This window comes from Canis lupus, chromosome 10 (genome assembly GCF_003254725.2).
Source record: "Canis lupus dingo isolate Sandy chromosome 10, ASM325472v2, whole genome shotgun sequence".
Lineage (NCBI taxonomy): Eukaryota > Metazoa > Chordata > Mammalia > Carnivora > Canidae > Canis > Canis lupus.
In genome coordinates, this window is record NC_064252.1 from 19,862,878 (window position 1) to 19,874,361 (window position 11,484).

Consider the following 11,484-nt stretch of genomic DNA (forward strand, 5'->3'; position numbering starts at 1 on the left):
TTTAAGTATGATATAGTGTCCTTCTTCATCTCTTACTACAGTCTTTGGGATAAACTTTAACTTATCTGATATGCGAATTGCCACCCCTGATTTCTTTTGAGGACCATTTGAATGGTAAATGGTTCTCCAACTTTCATTTCAGGCTGGAGGTGTCCTTAGGTCTAAAATGAGTCTCTTGTAGACAGCAAATAGATGGGTCCTGCTTTTTTATCCAGTCTGACACCCTGCGTCTTTTGATGGAATCATTTAGCCTATTCACGTTCAGAGTAACTATTGAAATATATTAATTTAATGTCATCATAACACCTATTCAGTCTCTGTTTTGTGGATTATTTCTTTGGACGTCCTCTCCTCTTTCTTTCAGAGTCCCCCTTAATATTTCTTGCAGAGCTGGTTTGGAGGTCACATATTCTTTCAGTTTCTGCCTATCTTGGAAGTTCTCTATCTCTTCTATTCTGAATGAGAGTCTTGCTGGATAGAGTGTTCTTGGCTGCATGTTCTTCTCATTTAGGACCCTGAATATATCCTGCCAGCCCTTTCTGGCCTACCAGGTCCCTGTGGAGAGGTCTGGTGTTCATCTAATATTTCTCCCCACATAAGGTAGGGATCTCTTGTCTCTTGCTGCTTTAACAATTTTCTCTTTATCTTTGGAACTTGCAAGTTTCACTATTAAATGTCGAGGTGCTGAATGGTTTTTATTGATTTTTTGGGGGGAACCTCTCAATCTCCTGGATCTGAATGCCTGTTTCCCTCCCCAAATTAGGGAAGTTCTCAGCTATGATTTGTTCAAATATGTTTTCTGGCCCTCTGGCCCTCTAGGCACTCTCTGGAATCCCAATTATATGTAGATTTTTTCCTTCTGAGGCTATCATTTATTTCCCTTAACCTTTCCTCATGGTCTTTTCATTGTTTTTCTCTTTTTTTCCTCAGCTTCCTTCCTTGCCATCAACTTGTCTTCTATGTTGCTCACTCTTTCTTCTACCTCATTAACCCTCATCATTGGGACCTCCAGTTTGGATTGTATCTCATTTATTTTATTATTAATTTTGGCCTGATTAGATCTAAATTCTGCAGTCATGAAGTCTCTTGTTTCCTTTATGCTTTTTACCAGAGCCACCAGTAGCTTTATAATTGTGCTTCTGAATTGGCTTACTGACATCGAATTGTAATCTAAATTCTGTAACTCTGTGGCATAGAGTACTGTTTCTGATTCTCTCTTTTGTGGTGAGTTCTTCTTTCTAGTCAGTTTGCTCAGTGCAGAGTGGCTGTATGAGCAGGCTAAGTCAAGAATATCAACCATGACCTAAGTAAATTTCAGCCTAGATGATTCTGATGAGGTCAGAGACCAGAAATTGAAAACAAAGATAAGAATGAAATAAAACAAAAGGACCACTAAAGTGAAAAACAAACTTTAAAACAAAGTAGCAGAAAATAAAAGGCCAAGAATCCCAAAGGAGAAGAGGGAAAAAAAACGAAAAAGAAAAAAGGAGAAGAAAAAAGGGTGGGGAGTGGGAGATGGTGGTGATGACAAAGTTGTAGTGGAGGGAGAATGTAGTTTACCTGAGGGGTCCTAGAGGGTGATCCTCTTGGTTCTGAGTATATTAAGTTCTGTATGTTAGAAGATGCTCAGTCCCAAATGTATATAAACCAGAAATACTTGTAGAAAGCCCCAACATTGACCACAAAAACATAAATGAGATAAAAGAGGGGGGCAGCACAGTAACTTCTTGCAAGATACATCCATTAAGGCAAGAGAAACAAAAGCAAAAGTGAACTATTGGGACTTCATCAAGATAAGAAGCTTTTGCACAGCAAAAGAAACAGTCAACAAAACTAAAAGACAACCTACAGAATGGGAGAAAATATTTGCAAATGACCTATCAGATAAAGGGCTAGTATCCAAGATCTATAAAGAACTTATTAAACTCAACAGCAAATAAACAAACAATCCAATCATGAAATGAGCAAAAGACATGAACAGAAATCTCACAGAGGAAGACATAGACATGGCCAACAAGCACATGAGAGAATGCTCCGCATCACTGGCCATCAGGGAAATACAAATCAACACCACAATGAGACACCACCTCACACCAGTGAGAATGGGGAAAATTAACAAGGCAGGAAACCACAAATGTTGGAGAGGATGTGGAGAAAGGGGAACCCTCTTGCACTGTTGGTGGGAATGTGAACTGGTGCAGCCACTCTGGAAAACTGTGTGGAGGTTCCTCAAAGAGTTAAAAATAGATCTGCCCTATGACCCAGCAATTGCACTGCAGGAGATTTACCCCAAAGATACAGATGCAGTGAAATGCCGGGACACCTGCACTCTGATGATTATAGTAGCAAAGTATACAATAGCCAAACTGTGGAAGGAGCCTCAGTGTCCATCAAAATATGATGGATAAAGAATATGTGGTCTATGTATACAATGGAATATTCCTCAGCCATTAGAAACGACAAATACCCACCATTTGCTTCGACGTGGGTGGAACTGGAGGGTATTATGCTGAGTGAAATAAGTCAATTGGAGAAGGACAAACATTATATGGTCTCATTCATTTGGGGAATTTAAAAAATAGTGAAAGGGAATGAAGGGGAAAGGAGAAAAAGATGAGTGGGAAATATCAGAAAGGGAGACAGAACATGAGAGACTCCTAACTCTGGGAAACGAACTAGGGATGATGGAAAGGGAGGTGGGTGGAGGGTGGGGGTGACTGGGTGACGGGCACTGAGGGGGGCACTTGATGGGATGAGCACTGGGTGTTATTCTACATGTTGGCAAATTGAACAACAATAAAAAATAAGTTTATTTTTAAAAAAGAGGGGGGCAGAATGGGAATGAGGAATCTCACAGTATAAACCAGCCAGTATACCCCTTGGTTCTGGGTGCATGCTAGTCATGTTTTAGAAGGTATTAACTTCCGCCATTGTAGAACAAAATGAGGCAGAGAAAACAAAAAACACAAAACAAACAAACAAAAACATATCTTGTATATTTCCCAAAATTAAGTTGACTGTGTTGAAGGTAATCTTGAAGTGGAAAATATATCTAGGACCTGTAATTGTAGAAATATGAAAGTCAAAAAGGAAGAATCTTAAAAATGAAGAGGTGGTAAAATATTGTAGTTAAAGTGGAAAAAGAGAAAAAATGGAAATTTACAGTCTGATATAAAAACGAGTTGTACCAGAAAAGGAAGAAAAAACTAGGAGGAGTACCCTCTAGTTCTATATACTGTAAATCCCTTGACTTCCCCTAGAGCTTTCCAGTGCTGCTCGGTCAAGAACTTGCTCTTCCCTGGTCCTCTCAGCTGGCCTCTGGGGGAGGGGCTGCTGTGCTGATTCTCAGGTGTGTGCACCTGGGGAAGATGCCCCACCCCTTTCAGCTCAGTGGGAGCTGTTGACCCCGTGAGGGCCCTGTTCCCTGGCGGTCCCGCTCCTTCCCAGGCACAGAGTGACACCAGGAGAAACAACAACACTGGTGGCGGCCAGCTCTCCAGCTCTGGAGTCAGCTCCCCCAGTAACTACCCGCAGCTCCCAGTCCACACTGGTCTAGGTGCTCCCGGGGCAGTGGAGGGTGCTGACCTGCACAGCTTGGGGGTGCTCAGCAGCAGGAGGGTCCTTGCTGTCCTGTGCCCTCCCTGCCTCCCCCTGTCCCATGGGGACCACAGGATCATGGGCTATGTCCCCCAGTGCCCTGAGATCCGGGGCTTGTGCTGCTGGAATCGCACTCCCAGGATCGCGGCTCCCAAAGGCAGCAGGGCCCAGCCCCCTCTTCCTGGAGCACCCACCTGACCGACCAGCACATTTTTTCTAGAAGAAAAAATATCTTCACTATTTAGGGGTCGGCAGATATTTTTAGAGAGGACAAAAAGAAGTAATCGTGAAGAAAAAAAATGTAATTTCACAAAGATTTAAAACTTCCATTCCTCAAAGGTACCACTAAATGAAAAGCAAAAATCAATAATAAAAAGTCAATCTGATTAAAAATGGGCAAAAGATGTGAATAGGCAACTCACAAAAATGGATATAGTCTGGGCCAATTAGGAAACACCCAGTTCTCAGACTCATTAGTCATCAGGGAAGTGAACATTAAAACCACAAGACACCATCTCACACTCACCAGAAGGGTTAAGAGTGGAAAGGTCCACTGTGACATGCATGCGTGATGTGGAAGCACAGGCGCTCTCATACCCTGAGGTGGGTAAGGCGTAAATGGCAAAACCACTTTGCAAAACCTTGTGGCAGTGTATTCGGAAATTAGGTGTACATTAACCACCAACCCAGCCATTCCACGCCTGGGGATGTACCAAAGAGGACGTGTATGGCCGCGGAAGGAAGAAGTCATGCTATTAGCTAGAAACTGGAAATAACCCCAATGGTGTTCAATGGGAGATGAATAAGTGGTCACACACGCACGGAGTGGAGTACGCTGCGCAGTGAAAGGAGCAGACCTCAGGTTCGCACAAACACACGGTGCATCTCACAGAGGGTGTGACATGTGGGAACGCACAGGGCATCCTTCCACCCGCACAGTTCAGGGCCCGGAACTAAGCTATGGTGGGAATGTCAGATCGGCGGCGGGGGGCAGGGAATGGCCGAGAAGGGGCCCTTTGGAGCAGACAGCCCGCCACGTGGCTGGGACCCAAGTCTAGCCAGCGCTGTTCTCCGCTATTTCTCAAGAGCTGCTCCCGTGTCACCCAGGCCTTGCAGGGTGGGGGTGACACGTGGCCATGCCTCATGCCAGAGGAGCTGCTTTGGGCACTTCGGGTTCCGTGTCCTCGAGTGCATTCCTGAAACTCTGTGGGCTTCGGGTTCCCCAGCTCTAAAATGGGGCCAGGCAGCTGACCCCTGCGCCCTGTGCTCACCCTCCAGAACCTCCAGCCTCTCCTTTCAGTTGCCTCTGTGGGCAGTGAAGGAAGGGGGGCGCTGGGTCGCTGTAGGGAGCACGCAGTGGGGGGCAGCAAGGGGAGGGCCTCTGTGCGCAGGCTCTGCAGGTGGCCTCTGCTCCCAAGTCCCTGCAAGGAGCTCCTCCCCCGGCCTCTGTTCGGCAAGGGATGGAGCATCTCTGGTCTTGTCAGATGCTGCAGTTCCTGCCTGTCCATGGGAGCCAGTGCCACCCCCCAGCACCCCTGGGATGGGCACTTGAGAAGAGCCTGGAAGAGCCTGGAAGAGCCTGGAAGCCAGCACCTGCCCCGCGGTGCTGGGCTCCTTCCCCGGCCTCACACAGAGGCAGGCGGGTGGGCACAACCCAGGCTGGGATCCTCACCTGCTGGGAGCCTGTTCCTTAGGGCCCCTGTCCCTTGTCAGTGGCCCTGTCTCCCCGGCCACCCCACTGGTAGAGCCCCAGGCAGGGCTGACGCTCCCCAGCCTCGTCGCTGCTTCCCCTATAGACACGCCAGCAAGGGGGGCTTCAGCTGACGGGGCTTTGGGGCGGGCGAGAGGAGGCGCCACCACTTTGGGGTATTGAGCAAACAGTCAGCATCCTCATTGAGAGGGAGCTGGGGTCCCCGGCAGTGCCTGGCCCTCTCTAGGGGGTTGGCCGCAGCTCAGCCCACGGCAGTTCTCGAATTTCAACTGTAAGCTTGGTCCTTGGTGTCCTTGTAGCCCGCAGAGGGAAGACGAGCAGGGACAAGACTGTCACCGTCTTGGCGGCAAGGACGCATCCGTCCCCCTGTCAGCGCCTTGTCTGACGCTCGGACACCCAGGGGAGTTTTCACACTGGAGCCCGACACTTGCCAGGCCCATGACCTCGTCGACCTTATCTCTAAAGGCCAGTGCACAATCTGTGCATCCTGCCATGCCCCGGCCCCACCTCAGCAGCTCCCCCATCAGGTGCCAGCAGCAAGGCCGCCCGACCCCAGAAGGGCAGAGGCAGCCGCCCTCCTCTGGCCCCCGCCCAGCAACATCCCCCCAACTCTGGGGGTGCTCCTGGGCCCGAGATGGAAATGAATTTTTTTCTTCAGAGAAAATGGATGAAAATCTAATTGTGGCTTGAACGAGAAGGGGTGGGGGGGGCCGCTGGGGGGCGGGGCTGGGACAAAGGGGGGAGAGCGAGGCCTGATCAATTGTTTCAATTTCAAGAGGCTGCAGTAAAATGGTTGGAAGACAGAGTTATGTGCCTCCCGAAAATGTGGCAATAAATAAGGGAAATCACCCAGAACGAATAGCAGCAGCTGTTTAGATGAGCAGAGGAGCCGGGACACAGGAGGGGTGGCCCCGGCCAACAGGGGGTGCGGCGGGTGAGCAGAGGCCCTGGGGTGGGGGGGCCCCGGAGGGAGCACAGCCCCCCACCTGTGGTGCCCTCAGGGGTCTCCCCTGAGCAGGAAGCCCTTGGGGAAACCCCCGACCAGAGCCGGGCCGTGTAGACACGTCCCTAGCCATGGCCTAGTGGTCTGACCGATGCTCTGCAAGCCTCACAGCCTGTGCCTTGACATCATGACGGCGCTGCCCCCGGGAGAGAAACCCGGGCCGGGCACGGCACCTGGTCTCCCTGAGGCCCCACGCCGTGTGCCTCTTCCCACCCCGGGGCTTGCCTGGCTGCCCTTGCTGATGAGCCGCTTGGGCCCTGAGATCACAGGCGCGGGGCAGGCGCCTCCGGCCTGGTGGTTCAGTTTGCAGGACAACCAGTCCCTTCCCCAGCCAGGCCCAGGGGTGTCCCCCAAAAGCTGTTCCTCTGCAGGGAAACGTGGGGGGGGTGGGAAAGACATGGTTCCCTGCTCTGGCTCTGAGCGGTGGCTGAGTGGAAACAGCCCGGGCACCCACTGCCCACTGTCTCTGCATCCATGGACAAGTCGCCTCACTGTGCCTCAGCTTCCCCGTCTGTGTCATGGAGACAATAGAATCCCAAAGTCGAAAGAGGCCACAGAAGTCGCCTAAGTCCAGTCCCTTAGACCACGACAATTACGCTCTACTTACACCCCTTCCCAGGTTGGGTGCTCACTATACCCCTAGGTCTTCAGGGACAAGAATTTTTCTTCATATCGAGCCTTGAGCTCCGTCTCTTGTCCTGGAACTACTCAGGAAGTGTGTGGCTTGGGGCAGCTCCCCCTGAGCCTTTGTGTCCTCACTGCCTCCCCCTCCCTCTCCCATTCCAGCCTAGGCACACAGCAAAGACGGAGTCCCAGTCACTTAGAGCCAGCCCACTTCCTATCCTCTCCTGAGGGCTAACACTTTTTTCCAAAACGTTTCCTGCTTTCTGCATCAACTACTGGGTCACAAGAAAGCTTGATGGTGTCCAGCCCTTGCTCTACTCAACATTGGGCAAGTCACGTTAACTTCTCCAGTGCCACGGATTCCCCACCAGTAGAGTAGGGATGAGAATGCCTCCTCACAGGGCTTCTGTGGGACTTAGAGGGGTTGATTTAGGTACAGTGTTTAGAATAGAGACTAGCAATAGGCACAACATAAAGTTAGTAGTCCTCACCATCATCTTCACCACCATCAACATCCCTGCCACCATCACAATCACCACCATCAGCACCATCACTACCATCACCATCACCATCACCACTATAATCATCACCATCACCATCACCACCACCATCATCACCACATCACTACCATCACCACCATCACCACCATTACCACCATCACCACCATCAACGCCATCAGCACCATCACCACCATCAACGCCATCAACACCATCACCACCATCACCACCATCACCACCATCAACGCCATCAGCGCCATCAGCACTACCACCATCACCACCATCAGTGCCATCAGCGCCACCACCATCACCACCATCAGCACCATCACCACCATCAGCGCCACCACCATCACCACCATCAGCACCACCACCATCACCACCATCAGCACCATCACCACCATCAGCACCATCACCATCAGCGCCACCACCATCACCACCATCAGCACCATCACCACCATCAGCGCCATCAACGCCATCAGCACCATCACCACCACCACCACCATCAGCACCATCACCACCATCAGTGCCACCACCATCACCACCATCAGCACCATCACCACCATCACCACCATCAGCACCATCACCACCATCAGCGCCACCACCATCACCACCATCAGCACCATCACCACCATCAGCACCACCACCATCACCACCATCACTGCCATCAGCGCCACCACCATCACCACCATCAGCACCATCACCACCATCAGCGCCATCAACGCCATCAGCACCATCACCACCATCACCGCCATCAGCGCCATCAGCGCCACCACCATCACCACCACCACCACCATCAGCACCATCAGCACCATCACCACCATCAGTGCCACCACCATCACCACCATCAGCACTATCACCACCATCAACACCATCAGCGCCATCAGCGCCACCACCATCAGCACCATCAGCACCATCACCACCATCAGCGCCACCACCATCACCACCATCAGCGCCACCACCATCACCACCATCACCACCATCACCACCATCAGCACCACCACCATCACCACCATCAGCACCATCACCACCATCAGCGCCACCACCATCACCACCATCAGCACCATCACCACCATCAGCACCACCACCATCACCACCATCACTGCCATCAGCGCCACCACCATCACCACCATCAGCACCATCACCACCATCAGCGCCATCAACGCCATCAGCACCATCACCACCATCACCGCCATCAGCGCCATCAGCGCCACCACCACCACCACCATCAGCACCATCAGCACCATCACCACCATCAGTGCCACCACCATCACCACCATCAGCACTATCACCACCATCAACACCATCAGCGCCATCAGCGCCACCACCATCAGCACCATCAGCACCATCACCACCATCAGCGCCACCACCATCACCACCATCAGCGCCACCACCATCACCACCATCACCACCATCACCACCATCAGCACCACCACCATCACCACCATCACTGCCATCAGCGCCACCACCATCACCACCATCAGCACCATCACCACCATCAGCGCCATCAACGCCATCAGCACCATCACCACCACCACCACCATCAGCACCATCAGCACCATCACCACCATCAGTGCCACCACCATCACCACCATCAGCACCATCACCACCATCACCACCATCAGCACCATCACCACCATCAGCGCCACCACCATCACCACCATCAGTGCCACCACCATCACCACCATCAGCTCCATCACCACCATCAGCGCCACCACCATCACCACCATCAGCACCATCACCACCATCAGCGCCATCAACGCCATCAGCACCATCAGCACCATCACCGTCATCAGCGCCATCAGCGCCACCACCACCACCACCACCACCATCAGCACCATCAGCACCATCACCACCATCAGCACCACCACCATCACCACCATCAGCACCACCACCATCACCACCATCAGCACCATCACCACCATCAGCACCATCACCATCAGCGCCACCACCATCACCACCATCAGCACCATCACCACCATCAGCGCCATCAGCGCCATCAGCGCCATCAGCGCCACCACCATCACCACCATCAGCACCGTCAGCACCATGTTACCATTACTTTCCTGCTGTTAGCATTCCCCCCACCCAGCAGACAAGACTGCAGTAAGTGCTCTGAAAGGGACACTCCTGCACTGGAATTGAGAGTCTCTTCAGCTCTTGCTCGGTCACACGTTTCTGCTGCCAAGTGACAGCTGTATTGCAGACTTATGTGAGGTCACTCATCCCACTGCTGTAATTGACCTAAGCAGCCTTAATGAACTCAATGCCTTCCATCCCGCCCTCGGGATAGAAAGGGCTGCTCCATCTCTGCTCATCCCTGACGCAATGGCCTCCTCTGGGTGAAGTGTCACTCAGAGGAGGGCGGGAACACACATCTCATTGGCAATATTCATTTAGGGCAGCCCAGGTCCACCTTCACGTCTATAAAGCCCAACATCTACTCCAAGTCCACCCTGTTCAGGCAGGAAGGGAAATATCTGATGTTTCCATAGCAACCACCCAACCCATATGTTCATAGGCTTTGCTAGGGGATATGGGACCGTCACTGCCATGCCATGACCCAGGCCCCACCATCTCTCACCTGGGCCACGGCAATCCCCTCCTCTCGACCTCCTTACTCCAGACTTGCCTCCTCCAGCCCATCCTCCACCACCACGGTCCCAGCAACATTTATAAAAGACAAACATGATCAGGTCACTACATGTTTAACAACCTCAGAGCTCCCAATGCCCACAAGATAAAATTCAAAATATTCAGCCTGGAACCAAGTGACCCCTAGGATCTGTCCCTCAACTACAACTTTCTCTGCCTTGTCTTCGGTTATTCCCTGCCCATATCAGGTTCCTTCCACAGCCCCTGCCCACAGGAGGTAGGCATTCTGTTCCCTCTGATGGGGAGGCTCTCTTCCCCAGTGCCTCTGCTTACAAACCAGTATAAGGTCATCTCTTTAGTTCCAGCTCACAGTACACCTCTCCTGGGAAGCGCCCCTGCATCCCCTGCAGACATGCCAATGTTGGACCCCCCACCACACCAGCTGCATCCTGTTAATATGTCTGTTTCCAGATTGCTCTTCACCATGTGCATGCTGACAGAATCAAGGGCGAGAAGCACAGTCGAACCATCTCTGGATCCTGGGCACCGGCACAGGGGGATGCTCAGGTGTTGGATAGATGATGCATGATAGATGGATAGATCCTTCACAGATGGATGGATTCATGTTCCTGGGACATCATGACTGCCTTGGGCCACAGTAGAGTGGGGCTAGAGCTGGGTCACAGTGCTGCTTCAGGACCTGCTTTGGGACCCATGGGTGGATGGGTGATGGGTGGGTGGATGGGTGGATGGAGGGATGGTTGGGTAGCAGGTGGGTGGGTGGATGGAGGGATAGATGGATGGGTAAGTAGTTGGGTAGGTTCCAGGATAGATGGGTTGATGAATGGACACATCAGTGGATGGGTGGGTAAGTGGGGAGATATGCAGGTGAAAGTCTTCAAACCCAATTTGAGAGCGTTTTTTTCTCTAGCAAAGACATTAAGTGTAGCTATTTAGAACCCAAATGGATATACTTGATCTGCTCTATCTTCGTTTGTGCTTGGGGTTTTGTGCTTATTTCTTGTGTTCTTTCTTTTCTTAAAAATGTTTTGTACACATTAATATAGTGATGTTAGGCTTTCATTCTTAACTACTGATTCTGAAAGTCTCAATCCTGTTTTCAATTCTGCAAGAGCTTGCCTTTATGTTGGTGATAGTATCCTTTATTCTCCAAGTCTCTGTAGGTCAAAGACAAGAATGAATCTTTATCTTCTGACTCCTTCCTTTTTAGAAAAAGTATTGAATGCACTGTCTTCAAGCCACTGCGGAGCCAGTGGAAACATCGGGGAAGACTCAATTCCAAGAGTCCCAGGAGGCGGCTGGGAAGAGGGATCAAGGTGGCCCCAGAGCTGCGAGCCCACTTCCTCATTCACCCAGTGCCCCCCTTCCCCCTGGTGGAGCCTCTTGGGTCAGCTCTGGCCCTGGCTCCAAGCAACCCCCAGTGGGGCCTTCACCAGCAG

The 11,484-nt window shown here is 51.5% G+C and overlaps 1 protein-coding gene across 1 annotated transcript in view; it reads left to right on the top strand.

Moving 5' to 3' along the window:
* The window catches only part of LOC125755866 (basic proline-rich protein-like), a gene marked incomplete at its 3' end in the record, with an annotated part of 30,406 nt that extends 21,254 nt beyond the window's left edge, over positions 1 to 9,152 (top strand). Inside the window, exons 5-6 of the mRNA XM_049115059.1 lie at positions 7,615 to 7,685; positions 7,720 to 9,152. Coding sequence (XP_048971016.1) covers positions 7,615 to 7,685; positions 7,720 to 9,152 — 1,504 coding nt within the window. The remainder of the gene's footprint in view (positions 1 to 7,614; positions 7,686 to 7,719) is intronic.
* Between the last annotated feature and the right edge of the window lie 2,332 nt (positions 9,153 to 11,484).